Below are 24,845 nucleotides of genomic sequence, written 5' to 3' on the forward strand. Positions count from 1 at the left end.
AAAAGTCATACAAGCTTAGAACAACTTTAAATGAGTAAATATAATAATTATAATTAATTATCATTATTTATTTATTTTATTTATTTATTTTTTGGATGAACTATTTATTGTATTTTGAAGGTATTATGGCACAACTAAACTGAAATGAACCAGAAATACTGGTACGCAGTAAAATCATAAAATTTCTAATAGCACATTGGTAACACATTACAATAAGGTTCATTAGTTAACTACATTTTTACAAGTTGTGTTTGTTAATATTGGTTAACGCACTGTGAACTAACAATGAATGACTATTTTTATTAAACAACATTAATAAATAGTGTAATAAATGTATTGTTCATTCATGTTAGTTAATACATTAACTAATGTAAACAAATGACACCTTATTGTAAAGCAATAAATACTGTGACAGATTAACTGATTATTGCTAGTTAATATCAGCTGATGCATTAACTAATGTTAACCAATGAGACCATACTGTAAAGTTATACCAGTAGATCTAAAAATGTGGATTTACTGCAGAGATAAACTAAACCTAATATCAGACTGGTAACACTTTACAATAAGGTTCATTAGTTAATATTATTTAACTAAGAATAAGCAATACTTCTACAGCATTTATTAATCTTATTTAATTTCAGCATTTACTAATGCATTATGAAAATCACAAGTTGTGTTTGTTAACATTCGTTAATGCACTGTGAACTAACATGAACTAACAATGAACGACTGTATTTTTATTAACTAAGATTAATAAATAGTGTAATAAATGTATTGTTCATTCTTCATGTTAGTTAAAACATTAAAGGCACAATATGTACGTTTTCGCCACTAGAGGTCACATTTTCAAAACAATAACAGAGGGGAAGCTCGATGACGCAATGGAGCGTGGAACTTGGAAGATGTCGTTTTCACAAATGCTCATGGATGAAGGTAATGTATTACTTTTTTATTAACTTACCTGTACATTTAATAACAGTATTTTATGTCATCGAAATAAATTATCTGCAAAGAACATGAAATTTGAATTAACATTAGCCTTTTACTGATATGTGACTATTTGTCATGATTTGGCGGGTTAATGATGCGCATTTTTACGTGTGTATACATTTGCAAGTATGGCTAAATGTTTTTGTGCAGCACATGCTGTATTTAATTACATTACCATACGTTTGCTCACTGAATTTTCGGCCACCGAAAATTATCGGTCGAAAATGGCATATATGGCAAAATATACACATAAAACATAGGCCTATATATGGCACGCCGCACCGCACTGACCAGCAGTGATCAGTGTGCAGTTTCGCTCTCCTCTAGCTGCTGTCACTGGGCGGTGTGACGCTCAGCTCAATATTCCACTCTATGAATGTGCATTCTGCTTGTGCAGCACTACACATGCTTATCGGTAAAATAGAGTCTGCTCAAATAACGCACCTATAGGAAGTTTCCATGTAGTATACTTGTTCCTCTTGGCAGTAGCACTACTGTGCTATGCTGTAGTAGAGCTGTACTGGCCAACACTGGTAAAATGACCTTACCCTCTCATCCACTGATCTGCTCCCGCTATGCTCTGCTCACATGCTCTGATAATAATAGCTTTATAGCATTTTTCGCATGCGGTAAAACTACAACTTCCACATTTGTCCACGTGTTGCCATAGTATTCATAAGCGGAAACCGAGCATAGCGCGGATATTGCGTCATTGATAGGCGACAATGACCAGGGACAGGTCATTATTTAAAACTGGAATTTCTCTGGATTTACAAATCCTTGAGAACTTGAGATAACGCAAGTACACAACTGCATAAAATATATAACACTGTGCAAGTGGTTTTTGGACATTTTATTTAAAAAATCGTACATATTGTGCCTTTAACTAATGTTAAAAAAAATGACACTTTATTGTAAAGTAATAAATACGGTTACACTTTACTTTAGGTGTCCTTGTTACATTGTAATTATACATTTAAGTACTGAGTAATATTAATTAACTACACATATTATATGGTCAGGGTTACCTGCATGTAATTATGCATAATTAATTGCTATACAAGGACACCTTAAAATAAAGTGTTACCATAAATACTGTAACAAATGAATTGCTTATTGCTAGTTAATATCAGCTGATGTATTAACTAATGTTAACCAGTGGGATCTCATTGTAAAGTTACTAGTAGATCTTAAACTGTTGATTTTACTTCAGAGTATATTTTAAAGGTTAAAAATTAAATACAAATACTTGCATCAATTATGTTGTTTGCATTGGATTATCATTTCAGTTCAACCAAAATAAACCAGAAATACTGGTAAGCAGTAAAATCATCAGTTTTCTAATAGTGGACTTGTAACACTTCACAATAAGGTTCAATAGTTAACTTCATTAATTAGCTAAGAATAAAATTATGGTAAGACTTTACAATAAAGTTCATTAGATAACATTACTTTGATAGCATAATGTTAAAAAAATTAATAATTAATAATAGTTATTTATTTATTTATAATTGTTTTTATTATTATTATTGTTGTTTTATTAACTACTTGTAACTAATAGGACCTTATTGTAAAGGTTTACCAGTGGTCTAAAACCAATGATTTTACTGCAGAGTGTCTCCTAAGAGAAGAAAAAAAGAAAAAAAAAGAAGAAAAAAAACACTTATATTGTTTGCACTGAATTATCATTTCAATTAAACTAAAATTAACCAGAAAAACTAGTAAGCATTAAAATCAGTTTTCTAATAGTAGACTGGTAACAATAAAAATGCAGCAACACTTTACAATAAGTTTCATTAGTTAATATTACTTAACTAAGAATGAACAATACCTCTACAGCATTTATTAATCATAATGTTAATTTTAGCATTTACTAATGCATTATTAAAATCAAAATTAATTGCACTGAACTAACATGAACAATGAACAACTGTATTTTTAATAACTAACATCAACAAAGATGAATAAATAGTGTAAAAAATATATAGTTCATTGTTCATTCATGTTAGTTAATATATTGACTAATGTTATCAAATGGCACCTTATTGTAAAGTGTTACCAAAAACACTTCTAACACATTAATTAATCATAGTTCATTTTAACTCAATATTTACTAATGCATTATTAAAATAAAAAGTTGCATCTGTCTAATAATATAATTTCAATCAAAATATTATTCATTGTTAGTTCATATTAGCCTAATGTGAACCTAACATTGAACAGTATTTTGACAGACTAATGTTAAAAAGATTAATAAATACTGTAACTCAGAATTGCTCAGTGATAGTTAATATCAGTTGATAAGTTAACTAATGTTCACCAATGAGACCTTATTGTAAAGTTTTACCAGTAGATCTGAAACTGTTGATTTTACTGCATCTAGTATCTATTTAAAAAAAAAAAAAAAAAAAAAAAAATACTTGCATAAATTATATTAATTTTAACATTTACTAATATGCTGTTAAAATAAAAAGTTGTATCTGTTCAGATTGGGTTAATATGAACTAGCAATGAACAGCATTTTGATTAACTAATGCTAAAAAGATTTAAAAAATACTGTAACAAATGAATTACTCATTGCTAGTTAATATTAGTTGATGCGTTAACTAGTGTTAACCAGTGGGATTTTATTGTAAAGTTTTACCAGTAGATCTAAAACTGTTGATTTTAAGGCAGAGTATCTCTTAAAAGTTAGAAAGAAAAGTGTGAACACTTGCATACATTAATGTTGTTTCCATTTGATTATGATTTCACATCTATTTGAATTTAAAAGTCTTCATTTATTTTAGATTTTATTTTAGACAATAACGACATCATTTGGCAATGGAGGTTTATTTTTAGAACAGTTTTGCAGAATAAAAAGGGGTTTATTTGAGAAACGAAGGTGACTGTAATGTTTGTTCTGCTGGGAATGGGGAACTGCATTGGCACGTCTCTCAATTGTGTAAGAGGGGAAATATTTCCCTAATCTCTACACCTCACCTTTGTCTCTAATGTAAATGTGTTTGCTGGCTAGTCGTCTACTGTGATATTGCGGAACAGGTAGGCCATGGACTCGCCGTTGTGAATGCGTCGGATAGCCTCGGCCAGGATCATACTGACGTCCACTGTCTTGATCTTAGGACACTGGAGTTTTTGCACCTCATGAGGGACAGTGTTGGTCACCACCACCTGAAAGACCATAAAGATAACCCAAACATTTAGTCATGCTACATTTTATACACTAATTTAAAGTCCACAAATATTTACAGATAATGTACTCGCCCCCTTCTCATCCCATGTCCATGCCTTTCTTTCTTCAGTCGTAAAGAAATTATGTTTTTTGAGAAAAACATTTCAGAATTTTTCTCCATATAATGGACTGCAATGGTTCCCCAAGTTAGAAATTCCAAAATGAAGTTTAAATGCGGCTTCAAACGATCCCAAATGCGGTTGTAAACAATCCCAGCCGAGGAAAAAGGGTCTTATCTAGAACGGTTATTTTCATTTTAAAAATACAATTTAAATACTTTTTAATCTCAAATGCTCGTCTTGTCTTGCTCTGCCTGAACTGCGTGTTCTGGTTCAAGACAGTTAGGGTATGTCGAAAAACTCCAATCGTATTTTCTCCCTCAACTTCAAAAATAATTTCAAAACTGTCCTACATCGCACGACCCAGTCTTTGCAAAGTGAAAATGCAAAGAAGATCAAAAAACCCTTAACAAAAAAGGAAAAACAGTGATATAAGACAATTTTTAAGCTGAGAGAGAACATAAGATGGGAGTTTTTCGACATACCCTAACTGTCATGAACCGGAAAAAAACAGAGCTCAGGCAGAACAAGACGAGCGTTTGACATTAAAAAGTATATAAATTGTATATATATATATATGCATATGCAATATATATATATATATATATATATATATATATGTTTTTTTTTTTTTTGTTTTTTTTTTTAAATAACCGATTGTGTCGCTAGTTAAGACCTTTCTTCCTTGGCTGGGATCGTTTACAACCACATTTGGAATCATTTGAAGCCGCATTTAAACTACTTTTTGGAAGTTCACCATATCAGTTCGTTATATGGAGAAAACATTTTCTTTACGACTGAAGAATGAAAGACATGAACATCTTGGATGACAAGGGGTGAGTACATTATCTGTAAATTTTTGCTCTGGAAGTAACTGCTGATGGACATCTACGTCATTCTCAGGAAATAATGTCCTGAATCAGAATTAGAATGAGCCATCTACTTCTGAAACAGCTGAAAGACTCACTTCGTCTATGGCGGACTCCTCGATGAGGCGCGGGGCATCTGCAGACAAGAGGCCGTGGGTGGCCATGATGTAGATCTTATAAGCTCCTCTCTCTTTCAGAATCTCAGCAGCTGCTACAAAGTCCTCCACATCATCAATGATGTCATCCTATAAGATGAAAACAGTGTGAATTGCTCGTCCTGTCAATCAAAAATGACCTTCACACTGATAACTAGTCCAAAAATGTGTATTTCTTACGACAATGATGGCGATGCGGCCTCCAACATCTCCGACAACAGTGATGGGGGGGTTTCTCCTTGGCCATCATTACTATAAACACAAATATCAACTAGTTTTTCACATCATTTAAAAAAAAATATATATATATATTTTAGACCAAGAGCCCAATCAATCACATTCCATCATCAGAGTAGATTGGGTAAGATGGGTTCAAGTTTATGCAATGCCTTGAAGTTTAGGCAATGGCCTAACCAACCCATATATACACACACATATCATTTAATCATTTGAAAAGTCCTGGCATGGACCCAATTTAATTTTTCATAACACTAGCTTATATTTTTTGGAGATCGCTTCCCATTTTACCCCACCTACAATTCAATCCAAATAGGAATGGAAAAACTCATGCCATGCAGAAATCAAAATGATCATCTCTTGGTCCCCAATATACCCAATCATAGAGGCGAAACATCTAGAGGTTTACACTAAGAGTCAGTGCAGGAAACTACACATCAAATCAATCTGTCCTCGAGTCAACATGACAGACTCCAGGACGGCGCTGTAATTCAGGAGTGGTCAAGAAGGGCTAATGTCATTCATCCAGAGGAAGGACACAGGAACACAGCCAGAACACACACTCCGATTCAAGTAAACACGAGAGAGAGGAAGACTGGTGGGTCGATTTTAGAATACAAGAGGGTTAAAGGAGTTATGCATGCCTTCAACACATGCCTTTCATCAAGAGTATGACCCACAATGCTTTTCCATACTTAGAGATTAATAAGGCTTACAGACCATCTCTCCTATCATATTCATTAGGCCACTGCTGTAAGAAATTGTTGTTCTGAAACTGTAAAATGGCATCTTTTAAAGGAATCGTTCATAGAGGACGGGTTCTTGACTTCAAAAGAGCTACAGTAGACGGAGTGTAATGGAGTCACCAGCAGCCACTTCATGAGCATTTAAAGAAGAAGTCCACTTCCATAACAAAAATTTACAGATAATGTACTCACCCCCTTGTCATCCAAGATGTTAATGTCTTTCTTTCTTCAATCGTAAAGAAATTATGTTTTTGAGGAAAACATTTTAGCATTTCTCCAAATAGTGGACTTCTATGGTGCCCTGAGTTTAAACTTCCAAAATGCATTTTAAATGCGGCTTCAAATGATCCCAAATGCGGTTGTAAACGATCCCAGCAGAGGAAGAAAGGTCTTATCTAGTGAAACAATCAGTTATTTTCATAAAAATAATACAATTTATAAACTTTTCAATGTCAAACGCTCGTCTCGTCTTACTCTGCCTGAACTCTGTTTTTTTTCCGGTTCATGACAGTTAGGGTATGTCGAAAAAACTCCTATCTCATTTGCTCCCTCAACTTCAAAATCATCCTATATCGCTGTTTTACCTTTTTTGTTAACAGTGTTTAATCGTCTTTGCATGTTCACTTTGCAAAGACTGGGTTGGTACTGAAATGATTTTTGAAGTTGAGGGAGAAAATACGATTGGAGTTTTTCGACATACCCTAACTGTCTGAACCAGAATACATAGAGTTCAGACAGAGCAAGACAAGACAAGCGTTTGAGATTAAACGATATTTAAAAATTCTTTTAATGAAAATAACAGATCGTTTCGATAGATAAGACCCTCAGCTGGGATCATTTAAAACCGCATTTGGGATCGTTTGAAGCTACATTTAAACTGCATTTTGGAAGTTCAAACTTGGGGCACCATATCAGCCCATTATTTCGAGAAAAAACCTGAAATGTTTTCCTCAAAAAAAATAATTTCTTTACGACTGAAGAAAGAAAGACAGACATGAACATCATGACAAAGGGGGTGAGTACATTATCTGTAAATTTTTGCTCTGGAAGTAGATTCTCCTTTAAGCAGTTTCTTAAAAAAATATTAAAAAAAAAAAATAATAAACTTTTGTCATATATACAAACAGAAACGTATAGGTCTTCACATCAACCCGTCAAAATAACAGTCCGATTAAACTTGAAGAAACTGTAACAGAAATGTATTACTTAGTGTAATTGCACTACTACTACTACTAAAATGTATATTAAAACATTATTTATTAAGGAATATTTACCAGAAAAATGTAAATACACTTTTTTTATATAAAATCAATTAATCAAAGATGCTTTTGATAAATTTTTTTGAAACCATTAAAATGGAATCTAGAAAATTAATTAAACAGAATTTGTAAAAAAAAAAAAAAAAAACTAAATTTAAGAAAAGAGTAAATCAAACATATTTCATACAGCCTTAAACATGTAATTTGTGTTAAACTTAATACATTTATGATTACAATTAATTTAACATGCTTTTTGATTGATAATTGTTTTGAGTCTAGAAAAATTAAAACGGAATTTAGAAAAAAAATTAAACGCAATTGATTTCATAGGGGCCTAGTATGTTTATATTTCATGCCGCTTTTCTACAAAGACATTTAAGAAGTGAATTTTATTTTTACATTTACACTATGTTCACCACTTCATGTGTGCTGCATTTGGAACAGAGCATTTTTAATAAAGACAATCTTATTTAAACCATGTTAAAGTTACATGTTTTAACTGAGTGAACTAAGTTTGTTAAAATAAATATAAATAAAATAAATTGTTATGTATTGGTTTAAGGAGAAAAAAAAATAATAATAAAAAAAAATTTTTTTTTTTTTTTTTTTTTTTATGCCATATCACCTAGCCCTAAGTTTTCTCCATGCACAATATTTTTGCAATATTAAAATTACAAATATTTCATTATATTAATTTACTAAATGTTTTACTAGTGACAGATTTACTTGAAAGGCTTTTATAAGAGTGAAGATAACAAGACAGTCTTGTAGTGTCATCAGCCGATCAGCATGGTAATGATGCAGTTCTCCTGCAGTGATTAGTCACATGGCACAGATTATCTTTATGCAAATGAGAAGTGACACAAATGCAGTGACTACCCATGCAAACAGTGATCTGCTGCATACTGCAGCAAACAAAAAGCAATTTTCTGTTTCAGTCAAAATAATTTTGAAGGGCCTAAATTATTGAGCAAATGTGTGACATTTTATAAAATGAGTCATCAGTGCACATAATGTGGATAAACTACAAGTAAACGTCAGCAGAGTTGAATATTTAACATTTGTTTGACTAAAAACATCAAGTTGCAAAGGAACTCTTACCCATATTTAATTACCTAAACTTTATTTTTGGTTTTGGCTTTCAATGAAATGTAAAATTTTGGCACTAAACAATGAATGGCTGATGTCTGTGTAGTGCTTGTATATGTACAGCAGACTATCAATAATTGAATACAAATATACAGGGGTTGGACAATGAAACTGAAACACTGGCCAATATAGTGTTGGAGGTTTCATGGCTATATTTATGCAGCCTGGTGGCCAGTCTTTACTGATCGCACATTCCACCAATAAGAGCAGAGTGTGAAGGTTGACTTTGTGCACCCAATAGCTCAAACATTGTACCCTGAAGGTGGTGCCGTGTATTAGGATGATAATGCACCAATACACACAGCGAGACTGGTGACAAGAGTGATTTGATGAACATGAAAGTAAAGTTAAACATCTCCCATGGCCTGCACAGTCACCAGATCTGAATATTATTGAGCCACTTTGGGGTGTTTTGGAGGAGCAAGTCAGGAAATGTTTTCATACACCAACATCACATTGCGACCTGGCCACTGTTCTGCGAAAGGAATGGCTCAAAATCCTTCTGGCTACTGTGCAGGACTTGTATTTGTCATTCCCAAGATGAAATAATGCTGTATTGGCTGCAAAAGGAGGCCAAACGGCATACTAATTGTGGTTTAAACCCAGGTGTTTCAGTTTCACTGTCCAACCCCTGTACATATAGATAACAGATGGAAAGCAAGATGACGTCCTCTGTGAATGACCCCAACAAGTGCAAATTTGAAGTCTGACAATAAATATTATGTTTTCTAAATACTGTTCTCTGTCTGCCTCTACAAGCTTACATTTACAAAAACCATATGCTTTTTAAATTTAACCCTGTATCAAAACTGTACCAAAAACTCTACATACTGTAAGAACTCTGAGTGAACACCTTCCTCTATTTATTTAAGGTCATGTGTTTCCAAGACAATGCAGGGGCCTTGGTTACAAGCTGCTAAAAGTCTACCATTTAAAACCTCTAGTCTAGGGTTTTCATAAGCAGGCATGGAGTGTTGATTGGCAAGATGAGCCTGGATCACAAATAAAGGCATTTTTCTCAGACAGACATTCAATGGTTCCATTTCTGAACAATGGTAATTACATGGAATTTGAAAATAAGCACTTCATTTGAGGCTTCTTAGTTCTGTTTGACCCTAAAGCACTCTGAAGCTCAGACATCCATTTTTGTTACCATTATTCGGTAAACAATACTATGCCGGGCGGTATATCGGTAGATATATGCATTCCGTTATGTGTGGTTTTATTGGCTATTTTACAATGGCTTCTAGTGATCAAAATGTAGAGCCACAAACTGTTGTTATGCAAAAGATGAAGCACCTTTAATTTGTAAAACAGTAAATTTTGTGCACAAAAAATAAATAAATAAAGTGATATTTTGGACATACCACCCACCCCTATTCTATATAATAGTTTATAGTTAAATTATTAAAATAATATCATTTTAATCTGCTCTTGTCATAAGAAATATTTAAAGAATAAATATGTCTAACTGGGTTTACTCAAGTGCTTCAGAGTGCTGGGATCACAGACACTGAGAGACCTCGGCCACTGCACGCATGCAATAGGAACCATTTCAGCGTGTTCACTGCTGTGATCGGTAGCAAATAGAGTTAACCGTCATACTTGGGAGTTCTATGCCTGGGAACGGAGCTTGTTGTTTGCCTATTTCCAATAAATAAACATCACGTTAAACAAAAATCCACACACAAATGATAGAACATACAGACATGAAACCAGGACTTCAACAATCCTTATTAACCCTTGAGGAAATACATTTTATAAGCTTTCAAGTAAACATTTCTCATTTCCACTGAACTTAGTCTTTTAAAATTGAATGAGGATCTTTTCAGGATTGTCAAAGTCCATACAAAAACCATAAATGTACATAGAGCTACTTGGAGTGAACTCCTCTCAGGCAATGTGTGTATAAACAAAGGCCAAGACACAAATCACACAGGACCTGCTCATATATTAATATGCTAAACAGCACAGTGTGTTTATAATCTTATCAATGCCCTTCTACACTGGAGTAATGGTGTGCTCAAGGCAAGACATAACTGAGAATCATATAAGCTAGAAGAATTAGCACATGGAATAGTGAAAATAATAACTGTGTCTCAAAACCTACATGACTGACTCATCTATTTCACTTATTTTTTTGTGTTCATCTAAACACAACAGAACTAAACTGTTTGTCTTGGAAAATAATTCTCGAAACAGAAAATAACATGTTATGTAATGCTTCAGACAGATCTAGTTTTAAAGGGGTCATCGGATGCCCATTCTTTAGGGTGGTCTTAAATTTGACAAGTCTATAACATACTTTGGTTCAAATTTCTCATTGGTAGTGTAAAAAAACACCCTTTTAACCTTGTCAAAATCAGTCCTTTTTTAGAGTGAGCCGTTCTGTTGCATGTTCCTTTAAATGCTAATAAGCTCTGCTCACCCCGGCCCTCTCTTCCGTAGGCTGATGAGCCGTAATGTTTTTCTTTAGCTGCATTTAGAGCGGCTCAGATGTCAGGAGTAAATGATGACTGCTGTGTTCATTATTACATCAAACAACAAAACACCTCAATCGGAGACATTCTTGTCTTCCCCTGCACCCGGTAACAGTCGAAACAATGGTGGCCGGAATCGGACTGTGCACAGCTCATCAGGGCGCGTCTAAGGTTAGACGGTCGTGTCAATCAACTATCGAGGGAGCGCCTTTGTCAGTGTGATGCCACACCGACAAGAAGCTGAGAACGGCCTGATTTGAAAAAGGGGATATTACTTATAACAGTGTTCCCACACCTTGGTTAACTTCAAATTCAAGGACCTTTCAATGACTTTCCAGGTCCAATACCCTCAAATTCAATAATGTGTGGGGACACATTTCAAGTAAGTTACATTGTGTTACCTTGTAAGATACATTGTTACAGTTTTCATGTGTTTAACACAACTATGCAAAAAAAGCATTTGCATTTATTTTTGGCCATATGACAGAGATCTGATATTCTATTTGTCGTATTTCTGTTTTGCATAAAAATAGAGAAAAATTGGCTCAGCACCTGGCCAAGTGATGGTCTTTTGGATCTCTGGCAAGCCATTTTTGGTCATCTTAATTATTATAATTAAAAAGCCCCCGAAGTAGCACAGTTACCATATCCCACATCAAAATTCAAAATATTTCATTTCCATACCCAAAATGTATATTTTACAGTCATCCTTGAGTAGATTGATCATAAATGCAACCAGGCTTCCAACCAGTGCCATCTCAAAACTTAACATCTTGCACAGTTTTATCAAAGGTAGAATGCAAAATGTTTCAATACAAGCATTTCAGTTAAATGTAAGTCATGCCATATTTCAAAAATTTAACCCACGGGAGAAAAATCAACCCTTCGCAACAGTTTAAAATCGGCCCAATTCTATGCAAGAAATGTGGATTTGGCAACCTTGTATCCAACACAAGCTGCAGGAATCAGACTGAACTGACAAATCATGCTTGAGCATTTGCTGCTCAGCAGATAATGTGCTCACATCTGATCTTGTAAGATGTGCTCCCTTTATACAGAGTGCCCGTGATCGCGAAATTGAAAGTGAAACTGAATAGCCACTCATTCAATAGAGATTCAAATACGCATACTATGATAAGTGAAAATTATATTCAATTTTAGAATGATTGCATGAGCAGGTGTTAATGACTCAAAATTCAGAGGGAGCGGGATAAAGAAAACAGTCCCACATAGGGCTTTAATTCAAAAACGCACACAATGAATGACGACCGAATGTGTCCAAAAAGAGGACATGTCCGGGGAAAACAGGACGTATAGTCACCCAAATTAATGTAAATGAAGCAAGCTAGTAAGCATAGGGCACAACGGTTTGGCGAAATAACACATTCGTGGACTGAAGGGAATTACTTTTTTTTTTTTTTTCCAGAAAACCTTTTGCCCAGAATAAATTCAAGCACTTTCAATGACCTGTATCTATGTATGTGTATTTCCAAACACTTTCCAGGGCCTTGAAATTGTTTTTTTTTCAGATTCACAAACTTTCAAGGATTTCAAGGACCCGTGGGAACCCTGTTATAAAGATTACAAAAATACCACTGGGTGGTTTTTTATCATTATAGAGTAGTTGTTTACACACACGGTCAACACTCATTTGTTCAAACAACATGTAAAATTGAGTTTTGCATCTGATGACCCCTTTAAAGAATTATTTTAAAATCTCAAAACCATGCATTGTCAAGCACTGTTGATTATCTAAAATGAAAGTCACCAAACAAGAACTAAAGCAAGCTGCTGCACTCTAACTATTTGGACCACTAGATAGAGCCAAAATGCCAGAAAATTAAAACAAAGACATCATTTTGGCAGGTCTGTGTACAGCTGTAACTCAGCTTCTGGCAGTATGAAATGTTCTGGTATCATGCAATTAGAATGTTTTCATGATTGATCATTCCTGTCACTTTTGAGTATTTGTTTTTTTTTTCTAGTTTTCTATGATTGCTCAATAGGTTTGGAACAGAACAGAGGAGACCCTGCTGTCTTGGAGGCATTTTAGTAGGTTTTGAGACAAAGCCTTTGTAAACATTTAGAGACAGTGATAAATGAATGGGGGAAGGTTAAAAAAAAAAAAACCTCTTGACCTATCTTGAACTCCTTAATCTCCAGAATCAGCCATTTTGCAAGCTGAATGCTGCAATCGAACCCTTAATTAGGCTCATTGTATGAACTCAGCTAAAACTTACAAAAACATGTTGTTTTTTTTCACCCCAAAAACAAAAGGAAAAGTAAACATTTTTTGTAAATGTACTTTTTTTCTTTTTTTGCACTTTTGCAATGTGCTTATTTTCATGACAGTTAAGCATTAATTCACTTCTGTACTTTTGTTATAGCTCAATATTCAAAGCAGAGAAATTGTACTTTTTACCCAAAAAATTCTCAGCAAAAACTCAGAAAATGTAAAAACAACAATAATAATGAAAAAAAAAAAAAAAAAAAAAAAAAAACAAGTTTCTTTTTTTCTTTTGGAAAAATAGAAAAACAAAAGTTCTAATTTTTCTGCTTTTAATTTTAAACAAAAAAACTTCAAAGAATGATAATGATTTCTTTCCGTTTTGCTGAGAAAAAAAAAAAGTCCCACAAATACTAAATTTCATTACTTTGCAAAACAGAGCATTACCTACTGTTACTTTCTTTTGATTTTAGAGGTGAAATACGATCACAAAATGTTTTGTGAGAGTCAGGAGAAGCCCAATCAGCTGTCTTTCTCATCTAGCTTGTGTTTATAACCTGGTTCAACCAATTAATAAAATTAGGCATAGTCACTGGGTTGAAGCTACTAGGATGTGCAGCAACAACCTGCAGATTTTAAAGTGTGGTGGCTCTTACATGGCAACTCCAAGCCGGGGTGACCAAAAGTGTTGCGGACACATGGAGGAGAATGCCGTCCATCTTGCATGTCTGACTCTGAACACTGAGCTTCCCCATGCATGACAGCCAGACCAAGACGCAGACGCTCCGCATACGACTGAGCCCTGAAGAGAGGGGAGACATACAAATGTGTTCGTTATGATCCTCTTGAATATACATTTATAAGAGTGGCCGGTTTTTAAGGTTTTTTTTTTTTTTTTTTTTTTCCATCTCATCTTTTCCACAACAATAACTGTGTCTGTCAAGGTTTAAAACTAAACTAAAACAGCACATAAAATTTCATACAACTTGTGCGTTAGTCTTATATTAGCTTGTGCGGTGAATAAACATATGATTTTTATAAGTACACAGTTAAAGAAAAAGCTCACCTCCAGAACAAAAATTTACAGATAATGTACTCACCCCCTTGTCATCCAAGATGTTCATGTCTTTCTTAGTTCAGTTGCAAATAAATTATGTTTTTTGAGGAAAACTTTTTTGGAATTCTCTCCATAAAGTGGACCTCAATGGAGTCTGAACTTCCAAAATGCAGTTTAAATGAGGCTTCAAAGGGCTCTAAACGATTCCAGCCAAGGAAGAGGGTCTTATCTAGCAAAAACTATTGGTTATTTTCTAAAAAAAATAAATAAATAAATAAATTTAAAAATAAATAAATAAATAAATAAAAATATATATACTTTTTAACCTCAAATGCTGGTCTTTGTGTGAGCTCTGTGTATTCCGGTTCAATACAGTTAGGGCATGTCGAAAAACTCCCATCTCGTATTTTTCTTCATCTTCAAAATCGTCCTACATCGTTGTTTTAACTTTATACAGGGCTCTAGATTAACTTTTTGCACTGGTTGCACTGGTGCGCCTAACTTTTTTTTCTTAGGTGCACCAGCACAAAAGTTAGGTGCACCCAAATTTTCTACCGCATCGCATTTAATCGCCATTTGCAATTATTCTAATTCTTATTTTTGCATGATGAATGGATGGTTCATTTTTATCAGCAGACTCAGCTGATTTGCACATCCCTGCACACTTACATAAGTTTATAATCACTGATGCTTTTAAGCCAAATCCACGCTAAAAAGAATAATGTTAATTGACATGTGGACGTGACTCTCCGCAGTCTCTGATGAAATCAGTTGGGTGTTTGAACGCCTACTGGATCCCTGGACAAAAGTTTACAGGGGTTCACCCAGTTTAAGAAATTTCTGATCGTAAAAATCTAATTATTTACATTTTTAACGTATTGTTTTCATTATAATGTACTGATTCAAATTAGTAATCAATAATAATCCTTATTTTAATACTCGGCGTGCCTCCCTTGACATGCTCTCATGTATGAACAGGCAGCAAATCTGGTGCTGGCGCGGACGGAGCGGGCACGGGCGCATCAGGCGCAATCATCAAACATATTTCAAAGGAAGCCAGCGCCACGGTCATTACTGTCTTGACTGGGTGATTTGAGCGAATATTTGCATTTATTAACATACGATTTAATTAGAAATGTTGGCCTGTCATGATTTTGGCTAATGCAGGACATTACTGAATGATGCGCATCAGAGGGGATTTAGAAGTGGGTATACGCAAAGCCGACTGATAAAGAAACGGGTATACGCAGGTTCTGCACTACACCACTGCATATTACCCTAATCAATAGCATTAACACAGGCGTAACTCCCTTCAAAATTTATCTGGAATGTCACCTTTTCTGTCACAACTTTTCGAACAGACACACACACACACACACACACACACACAAATGAAACTGTTCACCTGACGAAAAAAGTATTTAAAACAGGTTCAGTAGTTATTATTTGCATCATTACTGATTTATCTCATCCACCCATGACCCACCCACAAATAATCAGAATGCATTTTTTATTACCCGACCCACCAGACCCGTGGATTATCCGCAGCGCTCGGGGATATAACCACCATCCGCGCATCACTAGTTGCCGGCCATGTTCTTCCCACACTCCCTTCACTATCTCTGATTGGTTTAGACCACGATATGGGCCCAATGTGTGCGACCTCAGATTTTTTTTAGTCGCACCACTGAGAAATTAGGTCGCACTCTAGAGCCCTGTTATGTAAAGGGCATTTGATCTTTGCACGTTCACTCTGTAAACACTGGGTCGGTACTTCTGCAGCGATGTAGGATGATTTTGAAGTTGGAGGAGAAAATGAGCTGGGAGTTTTTCAACATACCCTAACAGAGCTAGACAAGACGAGCATTTGAGGTTAAAAAGTATTTAAACTGTCTATTTTTTGGAAAATAACTGATTGTTTCTTTAGATAAGACCCTTCTTCCTCAGCTGGGATCATTCAGAGCCCTTTTAAAGCTGCATTTAAACTGCATTTTGGAAGTTCAAACTTGTGGACACCATAAAAGTCCACTATATGGAGAAATATGCTGAAACAATTGCTTTACAACTGAAAAAAGAAAGACATGAACATCTTGGATGACAAGGGGGTGAGTAAATTATCTGTAAATTTTTGTTCTGGAAGTGAACTTCTCCTTTAAAGGAACAGCTCACCCAAAAATGAAACTTTTGTCATTATTTACTCACTCTCATGCAGAATTTCTTTCTTCTGATGAACACAAAAGAAGATACTTTGAGTAACCAAACAGTTGCTGTTTTTGGTTTTTGATATACTATGGCCAACTGCTTTGTTACCAACATTTTTCAAAACATCATCTTTTGTATTCAAAATGTGTTCTTTTGTGACCCTTGCATGTTTTTTTTTTTGTTTCTTTTTATTTGCTAATTTTATAATGCTTTCAGCTAACAATGTTGTGCTTTAACCTCTGTTTAACACATTGCACTATGTTTAATTCCAGATCCAGAATTTCCCTTGAAATCAGAAAATGTAAAAAAAAAAAAAAAATATCCATCTAGGTCTGCTTTCACCTGTGACCAATACAACACAATTCCAGGAGCTGTTACCTTTTTGCAGCAGATGGGGACTTGGCTACAATGATGGCGTTTCTATAATCAGGAATCTATGCGAAACAGAAACGAGAAGAAAATTTTATAGCTTTTTCCTTCAAATATTAAAAAGTGAAGTTAATGGCTGTAAATGCTGCCTACCTCCTCCTGAATGTACTGCAGCAGGAACGGAGAAGCCCGCAGATTGTCCACAGGGAATGTGAAGAAGCCCTGGATCTCTTTCTGGTGCAGATCCATGGTGATTATATGAGTAAGACCTAGTTAACATTGCAAATTGTTAAAAACTGCTGAAATACTCTGGATCATAATGGTATAATATATAACCATATCAGCAAAAAGTTGGACATCAATTATTTATTATTACTATTTTAAATGCTATTAGTCAATATAGATATATAAAAGTATAAATTACATACATAATTTATATTTATATGTATGAATTTCTTTCCAGCCTAACTAAGATGATTTTGAATGGATATTTTTAATTTGGAGCTAAGAGTTAAGAAAAAGTAGTCAACCAGTAGCCATATGTCTTTTGTATATTGGCGCAAAACTTTTGCAATATTTTATAAATAAAACAATTTAAAAATGACGGCGTGTTCGTTAGCCAATGTTATGTGACTTAGGTGTCATTTTTCCTCTCGTGATAAATCATGGTGCCGGATGTTTGGTAGGTTTACATATATTACAGCCACCACACTAGCCATTATTTTTAATCAAAGGAAAAGCAAAGCAGCACAGAAAGTGGCTTCTAGGACGTTCGCTTCTGAAAAGTGCTGTAGCACAGCTGGTATAAACACCAGCATTGACAGAGTGGCTGCGATCAGCTCCAGTGGGTGTGTCGGAACCGTAATGCACCACAGATGTGCGCAATGTAAATAAGGGGTTATCCAAGCACTAATGGGAAGAAAAGTCCCTTATACTTGAGAGCGGCCACGTATGAGATGTTTCTTGAAGGTTATAGTACATTAAAGAACGATTATGTGACCTATGTAAAACAAAAAAAAGGTTTCCATTGGAGTCCTTTTTTGAACTGCATGAAAAAAACCACAGAATGCGAAATGTACAAATTTTTGCGATATACGGACGATTTTGCAAAATTCAATGCATTTCCACTGAGATTATTTTCAATTCAAATCACATAATTTGAAGTGTAATAATAGAAACACAGCTAGTGTCTGGCATGCATGTATAATTATAATAATAAAGACTGACTGTGGTGTACACATTTTTGACTGTTACAGTGAAAACAGAAGTAAGAATATCACAGCCATCATAAGCCATTACCTGCTTTAGCTAACATGGACGCGAGCAGTTTGCACACTATAGATCCTCTCTTCCTCATCTTACACTGTTTACTGTAAGGGAAGTACGGGATGACGCCGATGATGTTCTTGGCACAGGAGGTCTTCAGTGCATAGGCCATAATCAGCAGCTCCATAATAGCAGTGTTGACATCTCTGACAGACACAGACAAATGGACGTTAGCTAATTGTCCTAAAGCGCTTCTGGGCCTGCTGAGAACTGCATTCTGAGACATGCAATTTAGCAAAAAGCTAAAATGACCAGAAGACTTTACTTTGCACCTTTTGTGTTCCATGGAAAAAGTGACATTAAGGTTTGCAAATGATGGCAGACCTTGCACAGATCACAACAAAGCAATATGTGGATTACGATCACACGGCTGTAGTGTTTTGCAAAAATTCACAGGCACAAATAAGTTTAAACAGTCTGAAACTATACTTTAGCTTAATAAGCATTCTGAATCAGATTCAAGTCACTGTCCCTAACAGGCACTCTTACCTGGGAATGGTTTGGATGATGAAGATTGTTTGGCCTCTCACAGACTCTTTAATCTCAACTCTCGTTTCTGTTAGATAAACAAAAAAACATTAATATAACAATGGTAAATCAATCACTTAGTTGACGCTAACCTGTTTGGGTGAACTTCACAAAGAAAATGTAAAGTTGTATCCCAAAATAAAAACAAAAAATATATACTTTGAATAAAGAAATTAGGCCTACTTAAGACCATTATAGCATTCTTACAATTCTTCCTCCTTCTTAATTATTAATAATAACAATAACAATTATTAATATTTATATTATGACCATAACTACATTTCAGCACACAGACTTCATCTCAATTGCCATTACATTACGCACACTCCCATATTGTAATTTTTAAATATTTACCACATTTTATGTTCCTTGATCACATACTGTCAGAGTTAGGTAGATTACTTACCAACTGTAATCTGTTACTGATTTAAAATCATGACAAAAATTGTAGTTACTAGTTAGTAATGTTTACATTACCAGTGTTGGGGGTAACGCACTACAAGTAACATGAGTTACATAATCAAATTACTTATAATCGAACTAGTGAAGTAATGCATTACTTTTAATTTCTAAGAAAATATCTGAGCTACTTTTTCAAATTAGTAGCGCCAGTTACTTTGTTTTCCCATTTGTCGACTGACTAGTCTCCTGTCCCCATGTTGAGAGAAATCAGAATTACAGAGGCGTTTTTTGTGCTGTGTTAACACGATGATACTGTAGATCTAGACTAATTGCGAACATGCATTTACTCATCTCACTTGAACAAAAACAGATTCAGTCTTCACCAAAATGAACTAAAACAGTGAAATGCAAACTCAGAATATGATGCAAACCTGCAATAATTAAATTTCAAGTAACATAAATATCCTTTTTGTACTTAGTCCCATTTTATTAACCAATGTCTTTGCTGCTGACCTGTGATGATCCAGTTCAACCATACTAACAAGAAAAAATACTTTAGATTACATTTGTGCTTCACTGTTTTTTTGTTTGTTTGTTTGTTTGTTTTTGTTTTATTGCTGAAGAGTGTCAAACTTTCTCCTCCTGCGTTCTACTGTACAAAAGTGAATTTACATTTCCTTCAGTCTGAGGCTTATTCATTTCACTTTGGTGTAAAAGGGCTTTTACATTTGCTAAAAACAGAACTTTTTATATTAAAAACAAACAAGCAAGCCCTGTCCAGATTTTAAAAGTAACACAAAAGTAATGTAACACATTGCTTTCCATAAAAAGCAACGTAATTAGTTACTTCTTAGATAGTAACGCAATACTGTAATGCATTACTTTTAAAAGTAACTTTCCCCAACACTGTACATTACACATTTTAGGTAATATAATAAGACTACTTTTAGATTACTTTTGACATAACATGTGTTTCACATCGATTTAAAAAGGATAATCTTCTGCAAAGAATAAGAAAATATATTCCGCTTGTTGTTATCAACAACATGAAGTGCATTAAACATTATATTATGTCAAGGTTTCCCAAACTGGGTTTGTTAAGGAATCATTTTATTTTAAAATTATAAAAATGTTAAATAAAAAAATATAACCTTAATGTATCAAAATAAAATACTTCAAAAATGAAATATTGTATTTGTTTATGTGCATGTCATGTGACCATAAAAAAAAAAAAAACGTCAGAGAACCAATGAACATGCAGATGTGATACTTCATTATTAAAATATATAGTTTAATATCTTCAGAGGTTCTTCAAATAAAAATATTTTAGGTGAAAGAGGATCAGATGACAAAAACATTGATGAATTTGTGCATTTTAATGTATTTGAAAGACAAACGCCTTCCAATGTAAAGCATAGTAAGATAACCGACTGATTGATAATTTAAATAAAAACCAATGTGTTTATCAGTAGTTGATGCAATATTCCAAAAATTTCTCAAACCTGAAATGATTTTTGTGAAACCAGTGGTCAAATGCTGTGTCGTCACCTGACTAATGACTGATTTTTGCTTGAATGTCCACAAAAACTGAAGACTTTCACTTTAGAGTGTATAAGCCGAAGACTATTTTAGAAAGGAAAATTTAAAAGATGAAAAAGAAGAATTAGGGAGACTCAACAAATTCCGAATAAATTATTGTTATTGTGTAAATAATATGTAATCATGCAATCCATAAAAAAGTAACTTGTCTGATTTTAAAATGTAATTTAATCTAATTGCACGTACTTACTATTCAAAATCTGATTACATAATACATTTTACATGGAATCAGTTACCCAGCTCTGCATACTGTACACACATTTTTTTTTTTTTTGCCTCACCTTAAAATCAAACTTAAACATTAGGTCTCATTCACTAAGCATGTGTATGCACGTATTTGTTAATAAAATGTGTATTTGTGCAAAAACAAATCATGAATCGCCAGTAACTTTCATACAAAACTTCATTCTAAATTTATAAGAAACATTTAACAACTCAACCCTCATACAAAAATCCACATAAGGTGGACATATAATCATGTTAAGATTATATTTTGTACACAGGATACCGCATCTTAAATATATTTCATCATATACAGTGAAAAATAAATAAATAAATAAAATAAGCAGCATTACAATTTGAGTTGTGATGTTTCTCTGTATAAAAATGCAGTTATGTAAATGTACATCTGGCTAATCAGAGGTCTGTAATCTGGGGCTCTATCCACCTTGTTTTTCAATGCGGAAGTAAGCTTTCTAGTAACATGTGAGACTTCCAGTTCATAAGCTGCCATAGGGAAATAATGAGAAGAATAACAAAGTGCAGTAACCAGTAAAACTGTTTGCAGTACAAACCAGTGTGTTCATAATTAAGATAACACATTAAAAAAATATGGCAATATCAAGCAACAATACGAGTTTTGTACATCTAAAAATAGCTGGAAGCAAATGACACTGGAAGCTAGACGCATTAAACTTACAAACGCCCCGCGTTTGAGGACGGCCCTCTTGGCATTATTTAAGGATATTGCTGCACGTCTCTCAGATGGGTCTTTAGAGACCGTCATATGTTTACTGAGAGTCACGAAAGGCTGTACAGTAAAGGTTGTGTAGAAAGCCCTTATATGGAGATGCTTTGGGCACACAGTCGCTCATTTTAAATACTCTAAATTCATTACCTCAGATCAAGGTTAAGAACAAATTCATTGTGTGTTGTAAATTAGAGATTTTTCATAGCAAGCTCTCCTGTGTGTACAAATACAAAAATAATCCATGCAACTATTAGTGAATGAGACCTATAACATTTTGTGTTGTACTGAACACATTGTTATAAACTGTGCTGACTTGAAGACAGATTAAATCTCAGAAGGAATGGTTTGAAAAATCAGTAAATCAAATTACAGCAATGAGAATGAGATTTTCACATCTAATTAGGTCCATGTCGGAAACGACAGGGTGCCAAGGGTCACACTGTCAAACACAGTATCTGTGTAAATAAAGTGTTATTGATCACCTCTGTTTGACTCCTGGTAAACAACAGATTTCCCCAGCTCAACTCCAAGACGCCTGTGCAAACACAAGCAGAAAATCAACACAGGTATGCGAAACGTTTCTTATCATGAAAGTCACTTTGAAACAGAGTTGTGTGACAACCTGATTAAACAGATTGTATTATTTCAGTCACAGTTTGCAATGAATGCTGACTATTTTCAAGAGCAGTCAGTCACATGCACAGCTTATGTGATGAATAGCCCACTGTTCACCACTACTCCTGCTCTCTTCTTGTGGAGAAAACATTGCCATTAGTTTCCACGGTAAATATACTTAAAATCAGACATCCACACAGCTAACCATAGGGATACTTTATAGATTAATTCGTTCGGTTATCAGGCCGAATTCACATAGTAAACACTACTGTAGCTGGCAGGAGGATTTTTTCAATTCGACATCAACATAATGACGTGAAGAAACAACAGGCCAGGCTGTTGTGTTCTGCTGTTTTACAGGCCAAAATCCCACTGTAGATTCATACAACATCAAGAACAGCATCTCAAATCATGTCCTTGTTAAATATTGAGCAGTTGGTCATAGGATACTTACTCAGTAATCTTCTTAGAGAGTTCAGTGCACGCGGGCGTAGAGTTGGCCGAGAAGACGCGATAACCACTTTTAGCCACATTCATGATCGACTACCTAACAGTCAACAACAAATCTGAGAGGTACACGAGTCTAATGCTACAAAGTCGCCTAGTTTTATCGCTGTCTTATATAGGAACGTGAATGATGTAATGGCTATTGAACAAGTCCAACGGCTGCTCTGCAAGTTTACTGTGGTTTCCAAACAACCAGCCGATTTCTTCTGCGCGAGTTCCGCTGCCGACGACTCACTACAGCCGCCTTCTGGCCGGAAGATTACAGCTTCCCACTGTACAGTGCTGGCCCGGTATTCTACAGTTTTACGATTGATCTATTGATTTGCATAAAAAGATAATGAAGATAAGAAATGTATCTTGCAAGCAAGAAAGCAAATATATAATTAAATACACTATAACAAATGAATTACTTACAAACTGAAATACCTTACTGATTTAAATTTGCATGACAAAAATTGTAGTCAGTAACTTAATTCATTACATTACACATTTTAGGTAATGTAATCAGATTACTTTTTGAATACTTTTTAGATTACTTTTGACCTAACTCATTTATCACATTGATTAAAGCAGGACAATACCATATGATGTAAAAATACAGAGTGAGAAAATATATTCCTTCCATTGTCATTAATTTGCAGGAAGTGCATTAAACATTGTATAAAGATCAAGGTTTTCCAAACTGGGATTCGTAAAGAAACTGCAGGGGTTTGTAAGTTGAGTTTAATGAGGCAATAGCAATTTAATAATAAAAATGTAAAAATAAAATAATAATTTGAAAGTAACAATCGCAATTATTCACTTTCTAAAAAAAATAATGTACCTGCATACCAAATGACCATAAACCAATGTCCGTGAACATGTGAATGGGCTACTTAATTATTGAAATATTTATTTTAAAATCTCAGGGGGACTTAAAGGGGTAATTGATTATGATTCCTCTTTTTTTTTAACTTGAGCATAAACAGCATCTACAAAGATACAATGCTGAAAGTTCAATGTAAAGGGAGATATTATATTTGTACAGAATTGCTGATTAATCACATTTAAAGTAAATATGTGACCCTGGACCACAAAACCAGTCTTAAGTCACTGGGGTATATTTGTAGCAATAGCCAAAAATATATTGTATGGGTTAAAATTATTGATTTTTCTTTTATGACAAAACTCATTAGGAAATCAGGTAAAGATCATGTTCCATGAAGATATTTTGTAAAATACCTATTGTAAATATATCAAAACTTAATTTTTGATTAGTAATATGCATTGCTAAGTGCTTTATTTGGACAACTTTAAAGGCGATTTTCTCAATATTTAGATTTTTTTTGCATCCTCAGATTCCATATATTGACATAGTTGTATCTCGGCCAAATATTGTTCTATTCTAACAAACCGTACATCAATGGAAAGCTTATTTATTCAGCTTTCAGATGATGTCTAAATCTCTATTAAATAACCTACTGAGTGATAATTCAAATAAAAATGAATGTATTTATCAATAGTTGATGCAATGTTGAAACACTTCTTAACCCTGAAATGATTTTTGGTCAAATGCACTAGTCAAATGCTCGGTCGACTATTTGTGAATGTCCACAAAACTGGACCTTCTGAGTGTTTATAAGCGATAGACTATTTTAAGGAAAATTTAAGAGATTAAATTACAGAGAGAATCAATAAATTAGGAATAATTTATTGCTATTGTGTGAATATGTAATCAAGTATTTAATAAAAAGTAACTGTAGTCTGATTACAAGTATTTTAAAATGTAATTTACTCTAATTACAAGTAATTAATTTTTGGAATCATATAACGTAATCCAGATTACCTGTAATCAGTTACTACCCAGTTATATTAACGGTGTTGG

The 24,845-nt window shown here is 34.2% G+C and overlaps 1 protein-coding gene across 1 annotated transcript in view; it reads right to left on the bottom strand.

The window, feature by feature from the left end:
* Positions 1–23,219, bottom strand: part of prpsap1 (phosphoribosyl pyrophosphate synthetase-associated protein 1) — a 24,256-nt gene extending 1,037 nt beyond the window's left edge. The window contains 12 exon segments of the mRNA XM_051105500.1: positions 3,976–4,164; positions 5,252–5,398; positions 5,489–5,539; positions 5,541–5,560; positions 10,305–10,343; positions 14,063–14,208; positions 17,044–17,099; positions 17,188–17,303; positions 18,334–18,506; positions 18,850–18,916; positions 22,342–22,394; positions 22,929–23,219. Coding sequence (XP_050961457.1) covers positions 4,006–4,164; positions 5,252–5,398; positions 5,489–5,539; positions 5,541–5,560; positions 10,305–10,343; positions 14,063–14,208; positions 17,044–17,099; positions 17,188–17,303; positions 18,334–18,506; positions 18,850–18,916; positions 22,342–22,394; positions 22,929–23,011 — 1,110 coding nt within the window. The 5' untranslated portion in view covers positions 23,012–23,219 and the 3' untranslated portion in view covers positions 3,976–4,005.
* Between the last annotated feature and the right edge of the window lie 1,626 nt (positions 23,220–24,845).

Source organism: Labeo rohita, chromosome 3, assembly GCF_022985175.1.
Source record: "Labeo rohita strain BAU-BD-2019 chromosome 3, IGBB_LRoh.1.0, whole genome shotgun sequence".
In the NCBI taxonomy this organism is placed as follows: domain Eukaryota; kingdom Metazoa; phylum Chordata; class Actinopteri; order Cypriniformes; family Cyprinidae; genus Labeo; species Labeo rohita.